At 38.0% G+C, this 24,644-nt stretch overlaps 1 protein-coding gene across 2 annotated transcripts in view; it reads right to left on the minus strand.

Moving 5' to 3' along the window:
* Positions 1-24,644, minus strand: part of LOC117665175 (uncharacterized) — a 95,641-nt gene that overhangs the window by 11,838 nt on the left and 59,159 nt on the right. For both annotated transcript variants that reach the window (XM_034416777.3, XM_034416778.3), the window contains exons 2-12: positions 20,554-20,770; positions 19,383-19,456; positions 18,512-18,597; positions 17,293-17,332; positions 16,822-16,902; positions 13,843-13,950; positions 6,906-7,015; positions 6,389-6,437; positions 4,341-4,461; positions 3,545-3,639; positions 541-606 (exon numbers count right to left, since the gene is read on the minus strand). In XM_034416777.3, the coding sequence (XP_034272668.1) occupies positions 541-606; positions 3,545-3,639; positions 4,341-4,461; positions 6,389-6,437; positions 6,906-7,015; positions 13,843-13,950; positions 16,822-16,902; positions 17,293-17,332; positions 18,512-18,597; positions 19,383-19,448 (822 nt within the window). In that variant the 5' untranslated portion in view covers positions 19,449-19,456; positions 20,554-20,770. The remainder of the gene's footprint in view (positions 1-540; positions 607-3,544; positions 3,640-4,340; positions 4,462-6,388; positions 6,438-6,905; positions 7,016-13,842; positions 13,951-16,821; positions 16,903-17,292; positions 17,333-18,511; positions 18,598-19,382; positions 19,457-20,553; positions 20,771-24,644) is intronic.

Here is a 24,644-nt window from a genome sequence, read left to right on the forward strand (position 1 = left end):
GAGTAGTGTTAAAAAATAAAAAGTGTGACATACTGGCAATATGCAAACCACAATGTATCTATAGAGCAGCAGGTCTCATCAAAATAACGTTTTCAAGCTAAACTCAAGACTAAAACTCAAGTTCATTTTGTGACATATTTTTATAAAAATTCAATAAGGGAAGGTAAATAACAGTATTCTCCATCTGGGAATATAATCTTAAAAATCAAATCAGACCAATCAGAAATCCCATATAATATGGAATTGTTTGTTTATCAGTCAGAAATTAGACTAGATTTTAATACTAAAATAACAGATTGCATTAATTTTACATTAATATTATATAGAATTTTTCTTTTTTCCTTGGTTTCTTTACCCCTTAGTTTATTTTAATCACTGTAATGCATGTAGTTTGTTTTTTTACTGTTTCTTATACCTTACTAATAAAATTATCATTCTATATCAAATGAAAATAATTACAAGCAGAAAGACACAATGTAAATTAGTATTGTAATGACATTGGAGGAAGCATCTGAAATGTTTGCTCCCCCAATCCCGTACCCGGTCAATGAAGCACTGTAAGAACCACTTAGTTGTATAAATTCCTGTCAACATCTGCTCCTTATCCTAAAAAGGAAGGAGGGAGGGAGAGAAAGAGAGAGAGAGAGAGAGAGAGAGAGACCATATTTTTTTAAAAATCTCATTTTATAAGACAAGCAAATTAGAGATCTGTGAACTATAATTCACATGCTTTCCGGCTCTCAAGATCATCTCCTCATAGATACTGGTGGTTTTCTTTCCTAAATTAAACTAACTACCATGCAATAAGCAGCATTTTATTTCACTGGTTACTCATTCGAATTCTCTTCCATATCTATTTTCTCAGTGGAGAACTATTATAGTTCCCTTTCCCTCTTTTTTTCAGTACAATTGTGAGCATATTAAAGAGGTTCATTCAAGATGTCTTTGTAATTGTGGCAGAGTGTATATTTTATCCTTTGTCATGGAGTGTTTTGCATGTATTACCTAAAGAACATTGAGGTTGTTAATTATTATTTAAAAAACCCACTTCTCATCTTGGTCTCCTTTCTCAAAGGGATGGGGGGGGGAGTGGGGGAGACTGCTATCCCTGGAGATACAACTCAGATACAAGGATCAGGAGGTAGTGCCACGGAATGTATTTCTCCAGACTATTTGCCACAAGGCAAAGGGGGTTAAGAGATCCTTGTCTGTCTCATGCACAGGATTAATGAGCACACAGTTGATGGCAAGTGAGCAAGAAGCTCCTGGGAGAAGTGGTATGATTTTCAGGCTACAAATTTATCCCTGCTGCTACAAATATATTTCTAATAATATACCGTATTTTTCGGAGTATAAGACGCACCTTTTTATCCCAAAAAAGAGGGTGAAAATCTGGGTCCGTCCTGTAGTCCGAATGTAGCCCCGCCCACCTGCTGGCCCCCACCCTTTGGACATTTTTGGCCTCCATGCATCGCATTTTCGGGCGATTCCAGGTGGCGGGGATCTGGGTCAGGCCCAGCCTGAGGAACAAGCCTCTTCGGGGTGGTCTGGGAGGGAGAAATCTGTTTGGCGTCTTTGGCAAACAAGCCAGGCCCCACGGTTCATGGCTGGTCCTCCCTCTGGCTGCCCAGCTGGCAGCTCAGGGCAGACAATGGCCACAATGACTTCAGTCCCCAGCAATGTGAGGAGCCGCTGCTGCTGCCACCACCTAAGCCCTCTCTGCATCTGGGAGCCCCTAAAGCAAAACGTTCTAGCATAGCAAGGAATGGGGGTGGGAGGTTGATCGGTCGTTTGAAGGGGAGGGGGAAAATGCACCCAGATAAATTCTCCACCGTCAAGCGAGTCTCGGAGGATGTGGCTGACTACTTCTACAAGAGATATGGAGGAGGACCCAGGCTGACAGGTGTGAGGGGGCGCTTTCCTGGATGAGGCCAGCTTTGGCCCTGGCTTCCTCCTTGGTGTGATCCCCTCTGTTTTGGAGGTGGGGGGGAGGAGCAAGGAAGGAAAGGCGAAGGAATACCAGGCAGTTGGAACTGCTTATAGTATGCTCTTGCAGAGAAGGGAGGGAGCCTTCCAACTCTGCAGGAGGTGTGATCTCTCACACTGTCGCAAAATTGGTGTTGCACCTCACTGGTGTGTTGCCACATTTGTCAGTTTCCTCCCCACCCCCCACCCCGTTGCACTTCCCCAGCACTGTTTTCGGAGCTGCCTCTGGAGAGGCGAGGTGCGACCCCAGGAATCCACGCTGGCAAAAGTGGCGCCCGCCCCTAAAAGCTCAGGGAAATTGCCTTTTGCCTTCCTTCCCAGGGTGGGAGCTCTTTGCTGGGTCTCATCCACAGGGTTAGGGCAGTGGGATGGCAGAAGCTCCCCCCTTGCCGAACAGCCAAAGAGGGGGCCCTGCCACTGCCTTTCAGCCTCCCGGTGTCCTTCCCTTTCCTCACTGAAAGCTCTCTGCAAGGACTGCATGGTGGAGAGGTACCGGGTGCTGCAGCTGAAGAGCCGGCTTAGCGAATACTACAAAGCCGTCTGCAACCTCCTCAAAACAGCTTGATGGTGGAGATCTTATCCCGGGCAGCCTGAGGGGAGGGGCAGAGGACCAGACCATCAGCACCCGCAGCTCCTCCGCCTCTCCTCCTCCAACACCGACCATAGCACGTGCAAAGTTAAAACTGTGCATCTCCCCACCCCTCTTCAAACGACCGATCAACCCCACCACCCCCATTCCCTGCTATGCTATGCAAAGCGCTTTCCTCCCCGAATCCAAAAGCACGGTGTGCCACCTGAAAATGCTTTCCTCCCTGGTTCCCCGAAGCACATTAGAGGGCAACCAGCCGCCGCCTGAAACATGGCTCTGCAAATTGCATTGGGCCAACAGGTGGCGGTGGCTTGAAAGGAGGGATGTTTTGCTTTAGGGGTTCCCAGGCGCGGAGAGGGCTTAGGCAGTGGCGGCAGCTCCTCACATTGCTGGGGAGTGAAGTCATTGTGGCCATTGTCTGCCCTGAGCTGCCACAAACCATGGGGCCCGCCTTGTTCACCGAAGCCGCCCAGCAGATTCCTCCCCAGACCACCCTGAAGAGGCTCGTTCCTGTGCCCCGACCCTCCCCTGCAGAGCATGCAAGGGTCTCTTCGGGGAAAGTGAGTAGTCCCTGTGGATTGCAGGAGCACCCCGATAAGTTTTCCGGAAAAGAACTTCTCAGTAATCGGCGCCCTCTTTCCCAGCCGAGTCTCTAAGGCACCTCTCGCTTGCAGGAGGAGGAGGAGGGCAGCGTAAAGCAGCACCACCTTAAATGCTCGTAGGCAAAGGTAGAATTCTTTTTTTCTCATTTTCCTCCCCCAAAATTAAAGTGCGACTTATACTCCAGTGCGTTTTATACTCCAAAAAATACGATTATTTAGAGATGACACCTTTTCTGGTATTTGATGCAATGAAAACTCTAAAAAAAAAGTAATGCATGGCAAACAAAAAAAATATTTCAAAAATGTATGGGCAGAAACCAACACATCCTGATATTACTGCTGTTCCCTTGACAAAAGAAAGCATTACCAAGTGTTTCTTCAACTTTGGGAAAAGCTTGTTTAGGATTGCTTCGTGGTGAGCTTGGAATCTCTGCAACTTTGGAAACCCAGGAATGAAAAATCCTTTAGCAAAAAGGAAACAAAAGTACTAACAATGTATTAAAGAAATACAGCAGAGCGTCTTACATCATTGCACAAGTAGTACTTGAATTTCCTAAGACTTCCAAGGAATTCTAGCCTGTTTGTGAAAATGCATTTTTATATTTATATTTATATTATATCTTCATTTGTGAGTTTTGCATTTGGACAAGATCAGGAATTTATGTGTACATAGATCTGTGTATACAGTTGTCCTCTGTATTATACACAGTCAAAGCAACCTTGCCTAACTTATTGATGATAGTATGGAAACCTGGGAGGGATTTACCTAATGCATAATAAACAACTTTTCATTCCATCAGGCAAACTCAGGAATCGTTCTCGAAGTTTGCCTGATGCGTGGAGAAAAAGGTGTTTTGTGTACATCAGAATCCCTATCCCCATTCTGGTATTCATATTTAAAATACAGCCTCTGACTGGCACTACAGCACTACGAAATTGCAAAAGAGCATTGAAGTTCAAAGGTTAATTGACTCCAAGAAGAGCTTATTTGTACATCATGCTTAAACTCAACAGTAATAAATGCAGACATGAAGAAGACTACAAGAAGCACATAAAAAGGAAGGATCTAGACTTTCAACCAGACTGAACCCAAATATGAGATCATCTAAAACACAATAAAAGAACAAGCGAATAAATGAAGGTGTTTGCCACTGAAACCTTACCATGCATTGCATGCCGCTGGTTGGTAAGCAGTTGTGCCAGGGCCCAAAAGGCATCCTCTTCATTCAAATACATCAACAAGATAGCTGCAATCTGACTCATGCCCTGGCAGTAACTCACTTCCTGGATGATTACACAAGATGAGCAATTTACAGGGTACAGTGTATTGCACATACAAGCACAAAATGAAAGTTCCCTAAATTCACAACATAACACTAGCATTTTACTTCATTTTTTTCAGACAAAAGCATGATTTGTTGACTCACAGAAAATTTCATTTTAATGGCAAAGTTCACTAATAGACAATGGGTGTGGCCTGAAAGAGGATATAGGAAAGATGCCTTTAAGAAATAGGGCTGGGTGACTTGGTTTAACTCAATCAGTGGTTATGATGATGCACTTACAAATTCTTGTAAGATTTTTATGCATCTGAACCAAAGCTGCTAGGAAGAGTCCATTTCAGCCATTCAGTGCAATTTCTCCACTTCCACTTTTGGGTTGGAGCTCTTCAACCCAGAAGTGTTTCCTGCCTCACTCTCTGTCCAGCAACTTGTCAATGTTCAAGCACTCCTCTTTGCCTTTCTCTTTAATAACACTTATTGCTACTTTAAGAGGTTCCCCCAAATTCTCTGGAAGGCTCAAAGAATCCTGAATAATTTTATCACATTATTTTCAATAATGAAAATAAGAAGTATAGGTAGAACCAAATATATACCGAAAAAGAGAGGGCAAAGAAAACACTGTCCCTTTAGTCACATCCCGGGGACTTCATAGTGTCAGAAGGAAGAGGCCAGATGTTGTCTTTCTTAAAAGCTGAATCTACAGATGATATATGGAAAGAACCATTCGGGTTAAAGAGTAGCTGGTTCTTGTCTTCCGTCACCTTCAGTACGGCAAAGTAACAATTGGATGAATCCTAGGAGGCCCTAGGATTTAAAACACTCCTTTTGGGAAAACATTTTCAAAGGTCTGAAGAGTTTTTTTAACCCCTGGAAATGGGCTCCTCCTCCCTTTTTCATTGGGTGAAAGGTAGGAAAACTTTGGAGAGAGATTTCTTCAAAATGCTAGGGAAAGATCTGAGGAAAGCACCTGGATGTGTTTGTTTTCCAGCAAGGGACAGAATTAGTTGGGACTCAAGGCTAAATGTGAAATTATTCATCCTTGATGCAGAAATTCAGTCTGAAATATTTTGTAAACATTTCGACATCTACATGAGGGAAACAATGCTATATTTAGATCCTAGGGGAGTCTGTAATATAAAATTAGCCTTAAGACATAAAAAGAACTATTGTCACTTCTCACATTTTCATGAACTGAATGAAATTATGTAACATGACATTGCATTGCAACATAAAATAAGGAAAAAGCTCAAAAAAGCCAGTCTAATTTTTTTGTATAGGAAGAAACACCATCTCGGTAAAAACATTAAAAAAATGTGTTTCCTGTTCCTTGGATCACCTAGATTAATATAATTAATTAATTCCATTAATTAAATTAAGTAATTCCTGTTGGCACATCGAGGCAGCGAATTCTGTATGTAATTTAAAGACACTATCATTTCTGTGCCCTTTGACTAGAAATAAGACAAGGGACTATAACAAATTGAGTCCTGGACCATGAGGTTATCACTGAACAAAGTAAAAAAGACCATGCAGAGAATTTAACCAACATACTCATCTGACTAAAGTCACAACTATTTAGAAAGAATTATACCATTCCTTTGCATAAATAAACAGAGGTTATATAAATGATTGCAATTTTAAGAGATCTCATCTTCATTAATTAGTCTGTACCAGAAGTGATTCCTTTTCTTATTTTTAGACCAAGCATCATGGATTATCTACACAGTAGTTGGAACAAAGGTGGAAATGATTTTGTGCGTCTGTGTCTTTCATAAAAGTGTACATTGGTTTTAGATAAGATTCTTTTTTATATATATTTAATCTGCTTAATATCATTGTGAAAGTCTGCTTTGCCCTCTTAATCTAATCTTAATCTTTATTGTCAAATAAAAAAACATGTCAGATTCTTGTAATGTTCAATTTCTTACCGTGTTGTAAACAGAGTAAGCTGACAGGACATGGAACAAAGCTTGCTGTCTATATTAAAAAAAACACAAGAATATCAAGAGGGTGTCTTACCATTAGTTTTTTGGCACTTTTATAAACCAGCTAATCTGTTCTCTACTAAAAGCACTTCAGAAATATTTTAGGATTTTAGAATAAAATAAGAACCAATATTTCCTCCTCAATTGATAGATTTATCAAATATAGATCTGGTGCTCTTAAGAATCCTTCAGCAAAAAGGACTCTGTGTTATCACCCGTTAACGCCAAACACTATAAAGAGGATGATGTGATCTGCCAGTTTCTGCCTTCCATCCTCTGATGAAATTAGGAAATCAATATCCTAAACTGACCAAGAAAATTCTCTGTTCCACAGATAGAAGTTTCACCAGCCACAAAAGATTAAATTGAGATAAACCAACATTTATTTTCTACAAATACAAAACAAACAAACAGAAACAATCAGAGATAAATAAATGAGATCCCTATATGAGAAGCTTACTTTACTCCATAGCGGTCCCGAAACATGATGTGGTTTCGAAAAGTGCGATTGACATCCAGATCTATTTGTTTGATTTCTGATGAGAAGCTTCTGGCTTGTTCTTTCATTTTCTGGGCAAATCAGGATGAATTATAGTATTAGAACTTTAAAATCAGAAGTAAAAAACTTTTCCGGCCCTTGGGCTAGATTGCTTCTGGAGCAACTTTTCAAAACCTTTCTATTTGCCTGCCTGGAGGACCTTCATTCTCCAAAACCAGAGATATATGACTCTACAAGGTTCAGCTTCCCATAGTAAGAGAGTGTGGTCAGTACCTCTTTTTTTTTTGTAATTAAAGAGAGAGACACAGAGAGACCTGGCCTTGGAAAAAGACTTCTGTCTCCAGTGCTCTGAACTAGAGAGAATTCAGGAATTGGTCACTAAACCTAGCACTTCATGTCTTTATGTTTTCATGTGTTTTTCTACATTATTATTATTATTCATTAGGCTGTTTTTATAAGGATTATTAATGATTATGTATGTCACATTACATTGTATGGCAAGTATATGGCTATATAAAAAAGGAAGGAAGGAAGGAAGGAAGGAAGGAAGGAAGGAAGGAAGGAAGTTCTTTATTATTCAATTGTAAAAAGCTATAGATAAAATAGGTTTTAGTTGCAATAAAATAAATTTTACAATCCAGCAAGAAAATTTGCTGACATAGTCTTTTTTGTTTGTAAGTTGGTTAACAAAATTCTGATTTATAAATAGATAATTGGATAGAGTGTTCTCTTGCCCTATGTGGCAGGCATGATTTAAATACATTTATACACATGCAAAACGCACAGATGATTAATATATCCAAAGTAATATGCACATAAGGCTAGAGACATGTGGCCTTACTAAATTACTTCTATACTCAAAAGTAAATGGAGATGTTTTCAGCATATGCTACTAATTAAATAACTAACTGAAGTAAATTGGTTGAGAAAGCCCCATCTCAAAAAGCAATTTAAGTAGAGGTGGTAGATTTCTGGGCATAAAGCGACTTTAAACCAGTCAACAAACAAGAGAGAAAGGGAAAAGATAATCATCCTCCTCCCCATTACAACATGCTTCTGGGGAATTCTGGGATATATATAAATATATTTGCCATAAAACATACAAGACACTTTTCCTTTTAATACTTCAGATCACACGAACACCAAACATTTTGTATTACTGAACACCAAAATTGTGTTACAATAACAGTATTTTAATGGCTGATTAATTCCTGATTATCTACACTCAAGAGAAAGGTGAATTATATAGAAGTCAATATTTCTGGAGACCAGACATGATCCTGATTCCCAACATACCTGCTTTTTTTCCTCTTAGCTGACCACAGATTTAAAAAAAAGATATTTCACTGCTGGAAATACCAAGCAGATACTCTGACTGGAAAAACTGTACAGGTAGTCCTCAACTTACAATCATTCATTTAGCGATCTTTCAAAGTTACAATAGCACTGAAAAAAGTAAGTTATGACCAGTTTTCACAGGACCATTACAGCTGCATTGTCCTGGGCTCATGTGATCACCATTTCTAACCTTCCCAGCTAGCTTCTGACAAGCCAAGTCAATGGGGAAAGCCAGATTTGCTTAACAACTGCGCAATTCACTTAACAAGTGCAGTGAGTCACTTAAAAGGTGTGGCAAAAGTGGTAAAACGGGGTGCAACTCACTTAACAATGGAAATTTTGAGCTCACTTGTGGTCGTAAATTGAAGACTACCTGTAATCAAGGAATACTCGAGTTCCCAAAAGGGTTGCCAAGAGAAAAGAAATGAACAATAAAATGTAGAAAGGCCCACTGATTTCAAAGAAAGCCTATGTTCTATGTTCCCCTAAACAAAAAGCTTTTCTCTAACTCCAACTTTGTTCCATATAAATATCAAGTGGCAAAAAGGATAGGAAGGATTATGAATAGCCGATTCTCAGGATTTATGTTCATCTACAGTCTATTATACTATAAGTCCTTTAGTTATTGCAGATTCCCCAGGAGCTTAGTTCAACAGCTTGTGACTTCTATTTATTCTGCTCGCTTGCTATGAGACATGGCCAAATAGTAACATCCTGTAAGGAGGTTGCAATGGGCAAGATAAATAGAGAGAAACAGGTTCTTAATCTGTGTCACTATCTGGTTTAATCTATCCCACTTCCTTTAACTTGTCACACCATGCTGAATTGGCTATGTTTTACAAAGAAACAAGCCATTTACTTAATTTTAAAATGTCAGTGTATCATCCTTCCAAACCTGGTTAGCGTGAATGTTAAGGGCATGAGAATTACCTTTATTTTCAATAGCAGTATAACTATTAAAAATAATATAGGGTTGCAAAATATGATTAAATTGGCACTCCACTGAAGGATCATTTCTTTTTACCCCTTCACTGGCATGGCAGCTCTGACCCAATCCAGGGGAATGCACTGTCCAAACTGGACTAATAAAATGCCAGTTACATGAGGCTGTCTTTGATTAAGAATCTTAATCCCCAGTTCATTAGCCAGGCAAATCCTATTACACCACTTGTGTTAAAAATGCATCAATTGTGTTTCTGAATCAAATTCAAATAGCTGATTTTGACTTTTAAAGTCAAATCTTAAAAGACTTTTAAAGATGTAAATGTTTGCCTATACCCTTAAACTCTAGACCCGTGATGGCAAACCTATGGCACACGTGCCAGAGGTGGCCCACAGAGCCGTCTCTGTGGGCACGCACACTGTTGCCAGCTGCTCTTCCAGGTTCTGGCGCACACATGCTGAAGTGCCGAAACTGGAGCATGCGTGCCAGAACCCCAAAGAGAGCAGCTGGTTGGTGCGCATGCATGCTGGACCAGTTATCCGGCATGCATGCACACGACGGAACCCAGAAGAGCAGCTGGCTGCCACATACGTGCACACCAGCCAGCTGCTCTTTTCCAGGTTCTGGCGTGCACGCACACATACACGCATGAGCTACAGTTTCGGCACGATGCTGAAAAGGTTAGCCATCACTGCTCTGGACCATGTCAAAATTACTGATTTTTTTTTTTAAAGGACTAATTTACTTGGCTTTTAGCGGAAAATATTTATTATATATACCGTACTGCCTTTGCTGATAATCCATTCCTTCATTGTTTAAAGTTAACTGTTTATATTGATGTGGAACTGTATGCTTTATAATTGAAAGGCATTTTGGAAAGATGGCAACCTTGAAAACTAGTCATGTATATTTATTAAAGAAACCAATCAATAAATAATGCAATCTCATTAAGTGTAGCTTTTAAAGTCAATTCCTGTTATCTGTGCTGGTGTATCTACTCAAGCAGATTTGTAAGTAGTTCCTGAAGGCTTGCGGTAAACACAAACTCTTAAACTTCAGATTCTATTCCAGATTACCACCACCATGCCTAAATCAATATTGATTACAGGTCTATTTTAATTTATTTTATGAGTTGACTCTGTTTGTGTTCCTAAAGAAATGCTTCGTTTTTTTCAAGTACAGACCTGCAAATGGTGACTTTAGTTTTGAAGGAAGAACTCTTGTTACTTTTAGTTAACAAAGAAAGCAAGAGTGCTCAAATATATCCCAACAGACAGGAAATTTGAATGATCCTCTTGCATCCCTGTCTGTCTTACACAGTGGCAAAAAGAATCAGAACACAAAATACAAGCTGAGTTGACACAGCCTTGTAGATGGCCCTCACTCTGTCAAGGACCTTGGAGTACTGGTATCTAATGATCTAAGTGCCAAAGCCCACTGTAACATCGCCAAAAAGGAATTAAGAGTTGTAAACCTAATCTTGCATGCTTCTTCTACTAACCAGAGCATGCAAAACATTTGCTAGACCAATTCTCGAATACAGCTCATCTGTCTGGAACCTGCACTGCATATCAGACATTAATACAATTGAGCGTGTCCAGAAATATTTCACAAGAAGAGTCCTCCACTCCTCTGCTCACAACAAAATACCTTATGCCAACAGACTTGAAATTCTAGGCTTAGAAAACTTAGAACTACACCGCCTTCGGTATGACCTAAGTGTAGCTCATAAAATTATCTGCTACAATGTCCTACCTATCAATGACTACTTCAGCTTCAATACACAAGCACACAATAGATACAAACTTAAAAGTGAACCACTCCAAACTTGATTGCAGTTTCATCCCAAAACCCCCAAAATTTTAACCTAAGACTGTCTACTGTTGACCTCACCCCATTCCTAAGAGGTCTGTAAGGGGTGTGCATAAGAGCATCAGCGTGCCTACCTGTCCTAATGTTCCCTTTATTTGTATTCATTTTATGTATTCAATTCATGCTTATACTTATATATATTATCTAATACGTACTTGACAAATAAATAAATAAATCCCTGATCTGCCTGCTTTCGTAACAAAATCTTTTGGTGGTGGTGTGGGTATTTCTATCATAGCTGGATTTTGACAGTTCCGCAGGATTTGCAAAAGGACTGCTCATCAAAGTATTTGATATTCCAAGCAGAAACCTAGAGTAGCAATTGATACTGATTAGGAAGCAGAGCAAAAGCTTCTTTGGGGAGACAGGTGTTCAGTGATAGGTGATAGGCAATCATAGTTCTCCACAGAGAAATCCTGAAAGGGCAGATATCGATCTAATGCTTCTAAAAGCTACACACTGCAAAAAATGTTACTATTTGTCTGACATGTGAAATTGAAATGGACACGGGTTTTTTTTTCTCCCTCAATATAAATGCTTATAAATACTGAAAAGCAGAGTTAAGAGGAATATGTCTCTAGGCTTCCAGACAAAGGAGAATATTTTTTATGGTGAGGTTATCTATTGGTCATCAATAGTTCACCACTGTAACAAATAAATTGTTAACTGACTTCATCCTTAGATAAAGCTTGACTTTCTTATTAGATTGTGGCATGGGGGCTCCTGCAGTAAGGTTAACAAGACTATTTGTAAACCACTAGGTTATCAAGTTGTAATTCTACACCCCATTTCAGCCACAGAATTACATTTGTGAAGAGTGGCAGAACTGAGATATTAACATGTAATTGACTAAAGTTACTGCTGTCAATTACCTTTAATGGCCAAAGGTTTTCCCACATGCTCTAATGAGAATCAAAACCATTCCTAGCAGGAAGCATGGCTTCTGTCCCTTTGAAATTGTGTTAAGCTGGCCAATGTAAGGCATAAATTGCCTAATCAACTAAAAAAGGGAGACATCACTAGTCTGATAAGTGATTTCAATCTATTTCTACAGAAGTGAAAGTGTCATTCTAGCCTTCTACATTGTAGATGCCATACCCTGAAGCTTACTGAACACGCCCCTATCTGTGAATACCAGAGAAAGGATTACCTGCCACCTCACTGAATGAGAATATACCAAATATTGTTGACAAACAACAACACTGTGAAGTGCAAGCATCAGACTGCTGGGACAAACTTATCGCACTACTGGAGAAGTTCTCTCCCAGAGGATTTGCTGCCTGGCCTCACTTGACCCAGCAAGAATCTGATTAATTTGACTTGGACTATTTGAAGTATGGCTATGGCACTCTGTTCCAGCATGATATTGTTCTGCATTGCAAAACTTTTAAACATGTTAAATTACTTACCCAAACTTATCTGTATGTGTGTTTTGGGGGACGTGGGGGAGATACTTGGGTTAAGAGATTAATAGAAGAACTCATTTATCAACTAGAATGTAACTGCAACATTTCCCTTTTCTCCCCATCCTTTGATCTAAAATCCTCTTGGACTACAGTAGTTTTAACAGATATAATCTCCACCATCAGCAGTCTATGGATTACTGAAATGAATACATAAAAGTCCCTGGCTGCTTCTTTCTTTGTAGAAATAAAACACACTAAATCTTACTTCGGGGGTGGAAGGTGACTTGTAGAGTTAGATGGTTATAGTCAGTGGTGGGTTGCCCCCGGTTCGGACCGGTTCGCAAGAACCGGTAGTAAAACCGGCAAGAGGCTCTGTCCACGGACCCGGACGTCATCAGGAAGCTTCTGCGCATGCGGGCGCATTGCGAACAGGTAGTAAAGGTAAGTAGAACCCATCCCTGGTTATAGTCCAATGTCTTCCTAGTCCAGGAACTCATCTCGGAGCAAATTCTTAATCTGGATAGTTTTGCCTATTGGGCACAGAGAGCCACTTCCATCCTTTACAACATTTCCAAACTAGAAACTTGAAATTCTGGATTCTACTTGAAACTTGAAATTCAATCTTCCCCAGGTTGGGCATTTGAGAAATCTAACAGCCTTTTCATAATTTCATAATTTTAATTTTTGCTAATTGTGAACTTGTTTGTAAGGCCACCACTGATTCCACAGAAAGCCTTTGGGGTGAAGTCTCTCCTTTATCTCATTTTAGAAAGCCCTGGGTTTGTTCATGGCTGCCAAGGGCAGTGACTGAGCTACTCTTCAAGAACAATGTTGCTGTTATGTGAACAGAAATTCCTGTCCTGTTCACATTGGAGGTACCGTTTCTTTAAGGCACTTCTGGGTTGAAAGGATTAGCCACTGACATCACTTCTGCCCAGGAGACACGGGGGAGGGGGGGAGTGTATGTCCACGTCAAGGAGCTGGAATAAATGATGGGAGCTCACCTCGCCATGCAGCAGCACTTGTACTCGGGTCTTGAATGCAGGCTTGCTAACCTCCAACCCAGTGTCCTAATTACATGAGCCACCACATTCCCATGTGAACAAGAATGGGAATGTAGAACACAATGCTTAAATGTTGAAGGGCGTTTACGTTTTTCCATGAGGCAATAACATAATTACAAATAGTTTGGGGGGACGTTTATGGCTAAAAACACTTTCCCCTAATCTTGGGGAAAGGGAAAAAATAAATACTGGTTTATCATATGTGCAGGTAACCTGAGGCTGGATATTTATTTGGTGTACTTTATATTGCTATAATGGATTATAAGATACTTTACCTCATACTTCCCTTCATTCTCCATCTTAATCTTTTCAATATCCAGTAAGAGTGACCAGACTTGACCTCGTACTTGGAGGGGAATCCCTTTATAAACTCTGCGGAACATCTATAAATATATATATATTAAAAAAAGTGTGATCATGGTCCAATCATCAAGAGCTAACCAAAAACTACTTTCTTCTGAATTTCCTTTGGCAGATGCAACCCGGCATGATTAACATATTATGCATAGAAAAAAAATCTGTGTCTTAACATTTGAAGCACAGATTAACAGACATTTTCACTTCAAATATTCTGAGTAGTTTATCAGATGACTCAAAGTTTGGGTGGAAATCCTGTCCAAAAGATGAGAGTTTCAGGCAATACGTATGTTTATTTACATTTAATTAATGTAATTTGGGTATATTTTGTCACAAAGTACATCTTGATGAGTCATTGGCAACAGAAGCTAGTGTTGATACAATATGAAAGCACCTGCTGATGCATCAGAGACTCCCCCAATCCCAAAACCGAACATAAAGATTTATTTCATTCACTTTCAAAGAGAAATTTGTCATTTAAACCAATGGCTAAGATCCTAACTTCACCTCTTAGAATTAACGTATAGAATTCAAGGTTGTTTTATCATTCATTGATCCTAGGCAGTATTTTATACTTGGAATAATTAAATAATTTTCTCTTTATGAATTGAAATATAATCCAACCTGATCTACATCTCCCTATCTGCAGATTAAACTGCATCCTTAAAATAAGCTTTTAAATCTGATAATTTTTAAATTTTATTTTGTGAGGGAGCAAATGCAAACACACACAGCCTGGAAATGGAGTGATTTACCCCTCCACAGTTATTGAAAAGGATATTTTACTTTATATTAGTCAATACTGATAGGTTGCCATGCATTAATTTTTGAACTGGTCTTTATCAATAGAGTGGAATATGCACTAAGAATCAATATGATTTTCTATGGGCAAGGTTCCATTGTTGTTTTAAATACTGAGTCATTAATGAGATCTTTTTTATTGTTTTCTTACATACACATACACACACACACACATATACATATACATACATATACATACACACATACATATACTGGTACATACATACATACACATAAACACACACACACACATATCTCATATAATATGTTACCATTGTGTTTGTTTTCATTGCTTTATTTTTTTTTCTTTTTCAAAATATATATGTATTTTATATTTTTCTTGTTTTATAATCTACCGTAATATAATTTTAAAGATCATTTTATTTTCTGATTCAGGCATCAAGATATCTAAAACTTATCTTGCAGGCTTTGTACCTTGTCTGCAATGTCTCTGTCACTAGAAGAAAATGCAGTAAAACAAAGGGGAGTCCAACTTCCATTAGCAAAATTAAAAAATAATATACAAAGTGTTGTTCTAAATTGGAATAGCTGGATTAGCTTTTGAGTTATTCACTAATAATTCAGTGCTATTTGGGGGGGGGGGAGAACTGCACATAATGTAGAATTTAAAGCTAAAATGCCTTATCTTGTTTGTCCACATAGAAACAATGCGGAATCAAATTTTCAACAGATGTGGTTATCTGACTTTGATATATTGAATGTTGAATGTAGAAGAATGAAGTTGGACTGAGCAAGGAATGGAACAGGCAAAATATAGCCAAAGAGCAGTGAATAAGCTCATAAACTCATTGATCAAATTGTCAACTTTCCAAGGAGTTTAATAAATTGGAACAAGTTCAGAAAAAAATTAACTCAATCACTTCTTTCTGCACACTAGGACGTTTTCTCGGATGGACATTTACAACAAATGATTGAAATTTAATTACGGCACAAAATTAATTGGTGGAATACAGAGGGGGGAGGGAGGGAGAGAGAGGGAGGAAGGGACGAGAACGAAGAAGAAGAAGAAGAAGAAGAAGAAGAAGAAGAAGAAGAAGAAGAAGAAGAAGAAGAAGAAGAAGAAGGGGAGGAGGAGAAGAAAGGGAGCGAGGGAGGGAGGGACAAACATAGAGAGTAATAATATACAATGCATACATCTCTTTTTTTATGTGGATTCTTTTAATTAGATTTCCACTTCAGGCTTGAGAAGGTCAGGTAGGAGACCAAACACACTGTGCATATATATATTTTCACTATAAAGTACACAATTATTATAAAATGTTCAGACTATTACAGTTTAACTATGAAGTAACAGTAAATGTAGAAATTATAGAATACAATATAAGAAACTGTGACCACAAAAAGAAAAGGAAGAAAAAACTGAAGCATCCTAGACTTCCTTGAGAAACAAGTACAAAATCTAGACTGCAACTCAAATACAGTAAGTGAAGTATAATGAACTTTTCTAATGTTCCCCTAGTCGAGAAAGCTGGAACTTCTCTATTATACAGAAAGTAACCTCTCTGATATTTACTTTCGTTCAGAAGAACAATTGCTTCTCTTGTAATGATTGTCTTTCCCACTTCTTCATCTGTACCATCATATTTGAATGTTCAGATGATTCCAGAAAAACAGAACAACATGCCTACAACTTGGAAATAATTCTCAATATGTAATTATGTTAAATTGCATATATTTCTTCTCCATCATTACAATAGGCTTGGCTTAGTCTTATTTTATTCTAATTCATTTCAGTGTCCTAAATTTCTTGAAAGAAACATCTTAAATACAGTTCACATTTTAACTAAAACCTCCTGTTCTGATCCTTCCATGTGGATTTCTTTTAGCTGAGATTTCTATTGTGTACCTGCTTATCTCACTCATAAGATTTTGGTATAAATAAGTCTATTTTTAATTCTGTTTTCCCATATATTTCTTCAAGATCTTTTCACGGAGAGTAAATGAAAGAGCTGCACCAGCCTTTTCATTAGTAGTTCTAGGAGTTGTTCAACAAGAACTTTCAATATTCCTTGAAATAAAGGAACAAGCAAAAAAAAAAAAAAAGTAATATTATTAAAATGTGTCACTGTTTTTACCTTTTCACTGTTTCTGTATTTTCCCCACTTTCTTAACATCTTCAGCCATTTGTCCACTCTTTCAATCTCCTGAGCTTTTTGCTATAAAAGTGTTTTTAAAATGAAGGAGAATTTAGGAAGAAAAGAAAGATGGAAATATAATATCCAGGTTAATAAGACTATGGACTCATATGGTGTTTACAAGATAAACAAACAGTAGTTTTATACTGAACATCTAAGGAATTATTCAATTTCATTTATTCTCTGTTCTTAAAAAAAAGTAGCAATTTAGTTTATAGTCTTTATTGGTTCATTATCTTGAGCCTTTTCCTAAATGACAACTGTACACTGTTGATCAACTGGGAAGCGCCATATTATTGGGCTCTGAAACCAGAGCTCTGAGGAGCAAAAATGTTACCCTAACAGCTAAATGAGATGCGACAGTAATGCATGAGGCATTATTTTACAGAATATAAAGCTTGTAGAATTTACCTTTTCTTCCAGAGCACTATGAATTGGTAACTCATGCTCACTGAAAAAGTAAAAGAAAGAGTCAGATTGAATTAATGTGTGATATAAGAATGCATAAGGAAAGGCAGAGATCTTAAATTATGCCCAAAAGAGATGGTCAATGATTAACTAATATATTAGCTTATATTTTTTCATTAACTTGGGTCTTTAATTAAAACTCGGAACAAACACCTAACTGAGTTACATATGAAAGAAGCAATATATAACATATTATAATAATACAACATAAAACATTAGAGATCTAGTCTGATGTAGGGGTTAAGGTGCCCACCTAGAAACCAGGAATCTCTTGAGTTCTAGCCCCACCTTAGACATGAAAGCCACCTAGCTGACTTTGGGCCAATCACTCTTTCTCTCAGCCCAACTCAAGCCAGAGGGTTGCTGTGGGAATGGAAGGCAGGAATATTATATACTCTGTTTCCCTCAAAATAAGACATCCCTGATAATAAGCCCAATTGGACTTCTGAGCACATGGCAATAATGCCAAGCGCTTATATTAGGGTTCAATAAAATATAAGACAGAGTCTTATTTTCGGGAAAACACGGTATTTAAAAAAGGAAGGTTAAAACAACATGTCTTCTGTTTTCAATGGTAAAAATATTGAAGTCTGCTCAAGCAGCAAACATTTACTTCCTCTCCAAAATCTTCAAAGTATGTGCTCTAGTGGCTCAATCAGGGGATACATGAAGTTTGTGGAGCAAGGGGAAAGAGATAATACACATGCTGTTTTGCTGACACAAGCAGTTCTGCCAGCAAGAGACCTAAACTGGATTATACTCTATAACAGTATAATTTCTACAACAGGGATCACCAAATGAAAAGATTGGGATATTTCCAAATGCAAAAACCCACATCTCTGGATTGCCAGAGAAATCTGGAACATTTCTGAATGCCCTTAAAGGGTTTTTCATGGTTTCAGGAATTCTGATTATGCCAGCAGTTTTTGACATTTCTGCATGCTTAATTCTGAAAGATCAAGCTTTGTCAGAACTTTTTTAGGATATGATGGCTGAAACTCTTATATACAAGATTACAACTGACTTGCTCATGTAGTAGTAAGTACATTCATGACAATGATAAGTGAAGACCGATCTAAGGCATGGAGTAGCCTCAAAACAACCATGTCAATAAAACATACTTCGTTTTAGCAAAGTATTAAGGGGATCACAAAAAACTTACTGCAAAAACCCAAATCTGTCTGTAACTTTGTAAAGAGCAAAGTCAGCATCTTCCCATGGATCAATCTGAGTTCCATCTTGCCTTCCCTGTAAAAAAGGAAAGTGTAAAAGAGCCTAACAATATGAAGTTTTGTCATACTGGTATTATTTTAAAAAGCTATATATGGTAATATGAATATTATGAATATGAATAGTATGAATGTATGTGTGTATATTTATGTGTTCACACACACGTGTGTGTGTATGTTTATGTAGTTATATGTATATATGTTTATACTGTATATATAAAAATAAAACCAGTTCTGATGGATTTTAACTCATGTAAAATTGATAGATAGATAGATAGATAGATAGATAGATAGATAGATAGATAGATAGATAGATAGATAGATACAGATAGATAGATAGATTTGTACATGATCAGATGATATGTGATATCACTTATTTTTGCATAGTGGCATTACTGTATCATGGATGAGTGCACTACATAAAATGCCTTCTGGTCACGTGCCTGCAGATTTGCAACATGCAATCCTTCACCAGTACCTTTCACTATAAAGCTTTTAAATTTAAATCTTTTAAAGTTACACTTTCATGCTTCCATATATAGACAGCTCCCAAATAAATCATTTTTTGCAAACTGGCTTTTTCAACAGATTGCCACTAATAAAACATTGCCTCAATGGAGAGAAACAGCTGTCATAAAAGCAGTTTCAAGGAATGATCCATATTGTCATTGCATTGTCAATTACATTCTTATGAACAGCTGGATGGGTAGCTAAATACTGAGAATCCTGCTTGGGACATATGGTCAAGCTCCCTGAAATTCTTTATTAGAATTAGCAAATTAATGGACAAAATAAATCCTATACCTTCTCATACTTAGCAATGATTTCTGCCCTTTCTTCTGCTATTAAAGCATCTATATCTTTCTTCATGTCAAAAGCTGCAAGAAAAACAAATATTGAGCAAAATGTAGACAATATATATAGCAAACAATTGGGTTTGTTTGGGAGGTGGTAGGTTGTTGGGTTATTTTGTAAAAATAATCATATAAAAACCATAGTATAAATCAGTTTTTGAATCTTTGTTGGAATGCACAATTAACATTGGAAATACCAATTCAATTGAAACAATTTTATTTTAACTATTTCAATTTTTTTAAAACTATAGGAATATGCTAATTCTGCTACACAGTGTATCATTCCAGATTAGTTCTGGGCCGCAATTCACAGTGGATGTTAGAATTTTGTTAACCTAAGCCTCTATTTATGCTCAGTGGGGCTTGCTTTCAAGTAAAAAGTTAGCAGAAAATTAAAAATAGCCTCAATGTAAAATGTCTAACAGGTATCTTGTTTCAAGGCTTTTCAGAAAAGCCTGGGGTAAGTTTGTTAAAATTCTTCCTGTGGAGATCTAGGCTTAAAGAACCTCTTCTAAATGCCAACTTTCTTAGACTACATAAAATCTTTCTAATTTGATAGGCTTCTAGAGAATTATTCCTATTTCCAATTTTATACTGCATGTTACTGATGCATTTTAAATGGATATATTCTATACTGAATTTAATTGTTTCTAAACTGTTTCAAGAACCTGAAAAAGGCCGTGAGAATACAAGCCATCTTGACCTCATGTGCAAACAATCATAGAGGAAGGGGGTTCCCACAGAAAATAGAAAATTTCCCACAGTTTTGCTCTATGTTGGGCTCAGAAGATAAGCAGAGTGATCCTTCATCAGTACTTGAATAGGAGACCTCCAGAGAATATCAAGGCAATAAGCTAAACTAGAAAATTGAAAAATCATTCTGCAAGAAAGTAATAGCAAACAATTTCCATATTACAGCCAAAAGACACTAAGCGGACATAGTTACTCAAATTCAGTTTGAAGACTTAATCTTACCACAGGCCAGGAGGATCACAATCTATCTTAATAATTATCCCCTACTTGTCAGTTGCATTTATTTTGTTCTGTCCAAGCATAATTTTACATCAAATACAGAAAATAAAATAAATGAACTTTGCACACCAAAAGATGATAGCTCTTACCTATGATGGCTGGTATGTCTTACACTGCACCTGTTGAGGCTCTGGATGGCCTCTCCCTCTTGATGCTACCAACAGGAAACATTCCAAATGCACAACATGTGCCTGCAAAACTGCTCCTCCGTTTGCTGCTGATGGTTTCAAGCAGTCTTTAGTTTGGTCATTCTCACTCTTTATCATACATTCCACAATCTTGAAATCTTATCTTCATTTGGTTTCTCTACAACAGGGTAAGACATTGGTCATTTGAAAGAAATACTTCTGGGGAGTCCTCCAAAAATGACATGCTGAGTGGCAAGGCATCTTTTTTCTCCTGACAACAAACAGATGAATTTGCTGCCAAAGCCAACTTTTTGGTGGAGCACTCCCCAGATTCAAACAGGAGCAATTAAGAATTACCTAAGACGACTCTCTGATGATCATGGACTTGTATGGGAACAGGACCTTGATGGGTGCAATTCCTGGTAGGAGTGGCCAGAGAATTGGGTCCCCATCTTTTCCTTTTGGCTGCTTGCTATTCTTAAACATGCCTCAGTTTTAGCTACATGTTTTCAAAGTTTTAACTATACTTTTTCTTTTATCTTGATTCTTAATTTTAAATATTGATTGACCAGTCAAATGCTGAACTATTTTAACCCTTTGTTGAATTTTAACATGATTTTTTTTTATCATTTTACTACTTTATTTTGTTATTGCAGAGCAATTTCACTTTCTTCATATGGACGTTGATGGCAATTTTCTGGGTAGTAAAAGTGATCTAATTTGATTTACATTTTCATCCAACTTTTACCACACATATTCTACATTTTATTAATTTGTACAAGCCCTGGTCATTTTTTAATTTTTTTTTGGATGGAATCTTTCCTTTTTTCCCATCCATTTTTATTGTGGGAAACACCATCTTAACATTTAAAAGTAAAAATTCCTAGTAACTCCTGTTTGAGTCTGGGGAGCATGCTGCCAAAGAGCCAGCCTTGGAGGCAATATCAACTGTTTGTCGGCAGAGAAGAAAAACCACTGTGCTGCTCAGCATGCCATCCTTAGAGGACTCAAATTAATTTGTTTATTAAATTAAATATATTTATTTTGCTGATTTTCTGCAATTCTGGAAACAATCAGTTAGAATTCAGAAAGTACTGGTAGTTATCTTTCCGCAATATGGAATGACAAATCATTATTTAGCACCAATTCTTTTTGCCCACAACAGAATCACAAATATAGAAATCGGAGGATACTGTACGATGGAATTGCATGCTATGATAGTCAGACAAATCAGGAAGTAGAAATGTAATTCAGAAAAAGAAGAGTATAGGACAAAAAAGTTGATCATAACTATATCCTTTGCTAGACAATTTTCTCTCTAGCTTATATTTCAGTAGTAAAACTGAAGTCAGCTAAAAGAAGGACAATTGGATGACCAGCTCTAAATTCAAGTCACTTTTTTTTTTCATTTTTACTTGCACCAACTCACCCACCAGTGAACTTTTAGTTGGCAATGCAATGCTTAACTGGTTGTGAAAAAATGTAATAGGAGTTGGATCTAATTAGTTCTCAAATGGGAAACCCACAGAAAATCCCAAGGCTACAGAATGAATGGAGGAGTTGAAGAAATAGCTCGTAAGAATGTGGCAGCAAATAAGTTCAATGTTGTTGCCGAGAAAACGACATGGTCACACCTGTGAAGTAACCAGAACTCAAAGGCAACACAAAGGAGCTTTTATGGATACACACAAGATTAAGTTTTAATAACTCACAATATTCTGATTACAATTTATATAATCTCTTTCCAATTTAGCACCTTCCATTTGTACCAGACTAGATGTTCCACAAGACCTATGTAGCCTAGCTAGCAATGATAGAAGCATTAAGCAGACAAATGACTGGACAAAGCTGATTTATATTATAGGTCTATAAAAAAGTTTTGCTCCCTTATAGATTTTCTGAAAATCTGCCTATCTGAATATTATCAGAGCTGCATAGAGACCCTATTTTGGTGTTACTTGTTTGCTACTAATATCAGTAGGATATATTCAGAAAATCCAAATGGGAAACATACATTTTCAAAAAACAGGGGGGGGGAAGCATCACCCAATTCTTTTCTGCTGGAGATTGCTCAGAGCAATTTTCTAATCATGAGCCTCGGATCAAGAGAAAGCCAATGTTCAACTCTTAAAATGGAAAGTTTGGGTGAAAAGTTATTAACTATTCACCTTAATATACTTTGAATAGTATATTCACCATCTGTACCGAATTGTTCATCCCAAGGATTTATTAGGCTTGAAAATCCTGAACCAGCATCCCCTCAGGTACTGCTTGTAAAAGAATAAAACCATTCTACGGCTTAAAGAAAGAAGCAATTGCATGTTATTGTTGGAACGATGGAATGCCTACAGTGTTCTCTTGTCAAATATTAAAGTGGCATCTAAATTTAACAGAACAACAGAATAAAAAAAAACATGGAAGGGACCATGAAGGTCTTCTAGTCCAACTCCCTGCTCAGGCAGGAAACCCCATACCATTTCAGACAAATGGCTGTCTAAAGTCCTCCACAACTTCTGTTAGCACTATTAATGAATAGCATTAACAGCTGCAACAGCTAAAACTACTATCATCAGCCTAGACTGCACTGAAGACAGATAGCTCTCCTCCAGACATTCTTACAACCTGAGTTGGAAGCTTTAGGATCAATATGATATTTAGCATAAGCTTTAACATACACACACAAATACACACACTGCCCCCAAAAGCTATGAAAGCACTCATCTCTCTCTCCCTCCCTCCCTCCCTCTCTCTCTCACACTCTCTTTTTGCAGTTTTACAATCAGCTGTAATTAGCACTGCATCTGAGACCTACAGTACTGTACGTAAGAAAATAACCTGAAGATATTTTGAATTTAAAGAACATTGGAAGAGTTAGGTGAGGTATTTAGTTCAGTCCTAAAACAGGCAGTAGGGATGACCTCTGGAATTGCTACCACAAGGAGAACACCAAGGAGTTTATTTTTTCAGTTGTTTGTTTAGGAAGTAACAAGGGCAAGGGTGCTCTGTCTTTTTCCAGGGTATTATGTTAAGAAGATATTCAAACCTCATGAAATTTAAATTTATTAGGTTATCCATTGGACCATTTAATAATAGTCATGAGGCAGTTCTGAGATATATCTCCCAAGGAAGATTCCTGCATCTGTTTGTTCCACTACTTGTAAATTGGATCCCTGTCAGAAGCTTATTTTATACTATCACTGGATCTGGCTGATTTTAACAACTGCTGGGCATTGTTGACGTGCTTGAGGGAGCTACGTTGACAGCTCTGCTCCTCCATCCTGGGTGCTACCAGAAGATGCTACTGTACTTGAGAGACTTTTATTTGATTATTAGGAATTATATTGTGGGGGTCCTGCAAGGTGTCAAACTTGATTTCATTGAGGGCAGCATCAGGGTTGTGTCTGAACTCGGGGGGCTGGGGTGGGCGTGGCCACAGTGGCCATGGCCAGCTTGACATCACTCATGTCAGGGGCACCTCCTAAATTCAGGAGGGCCCTCCTGAGCTCCATTTTCACTGGGAGAGGGTTGTAGGAGGCCGTGGCAACTGAAAACAGAGCTTAGGAGCCCATTTTCGCTAGCAGAAGCACCGTCAGCCGGTCCTTCGCTGTTTCCAGGACGGCCCCGCGGCCCAGTTCTAAGTACCCCGCAGGCTGGATCCAGCCCCCAGGCCTTGAGTTTGACACCCCTGTTCTAAAGCATATATTATATTACTAAGAAAAATTTATCATTTGCCTATGTACAACTATAGATATGGATATGCTGATGATATTCAGGTATACTTCTCTTTCAGAGGAATTCAAGATTGGATATCTCTATAACGTCTGCTCTGAGAAACGGTTTGTCAGAGAATAAAATGAAACTTAACATGGATAAGATGGAAAATGTTTTACTACAGGAAGTATACTGGTTCAAAAAATCCTAGTCTCTTATTGTAACTCCCTCTTCCATGAGCAAAAGATTCCAAAATATTTTTGGAAATGTTGTTATCAGCCATAAGTTGACAGATAAACTGGAGGATATTTTAGTAGTGAACTGTCCAAGGATATGAAGAG

The sequence above is a fragment of the Pantherophis guttatus genome, chromosome 1 (genome assembly GCF_059756535.1).
Source record: "Pantherophis guttatus breed Tessera chromosome 1, ASM5975653v1, whole genome shotgun sequence".
In the NCBI taxonomy this organism is placed as follows: domain Eukaryota; kingdom Metazoa; phylum Chordata; class Lepidosauria; order Squamata; family Colubridae; genus Pantherophis; species Pantherophis guttatus.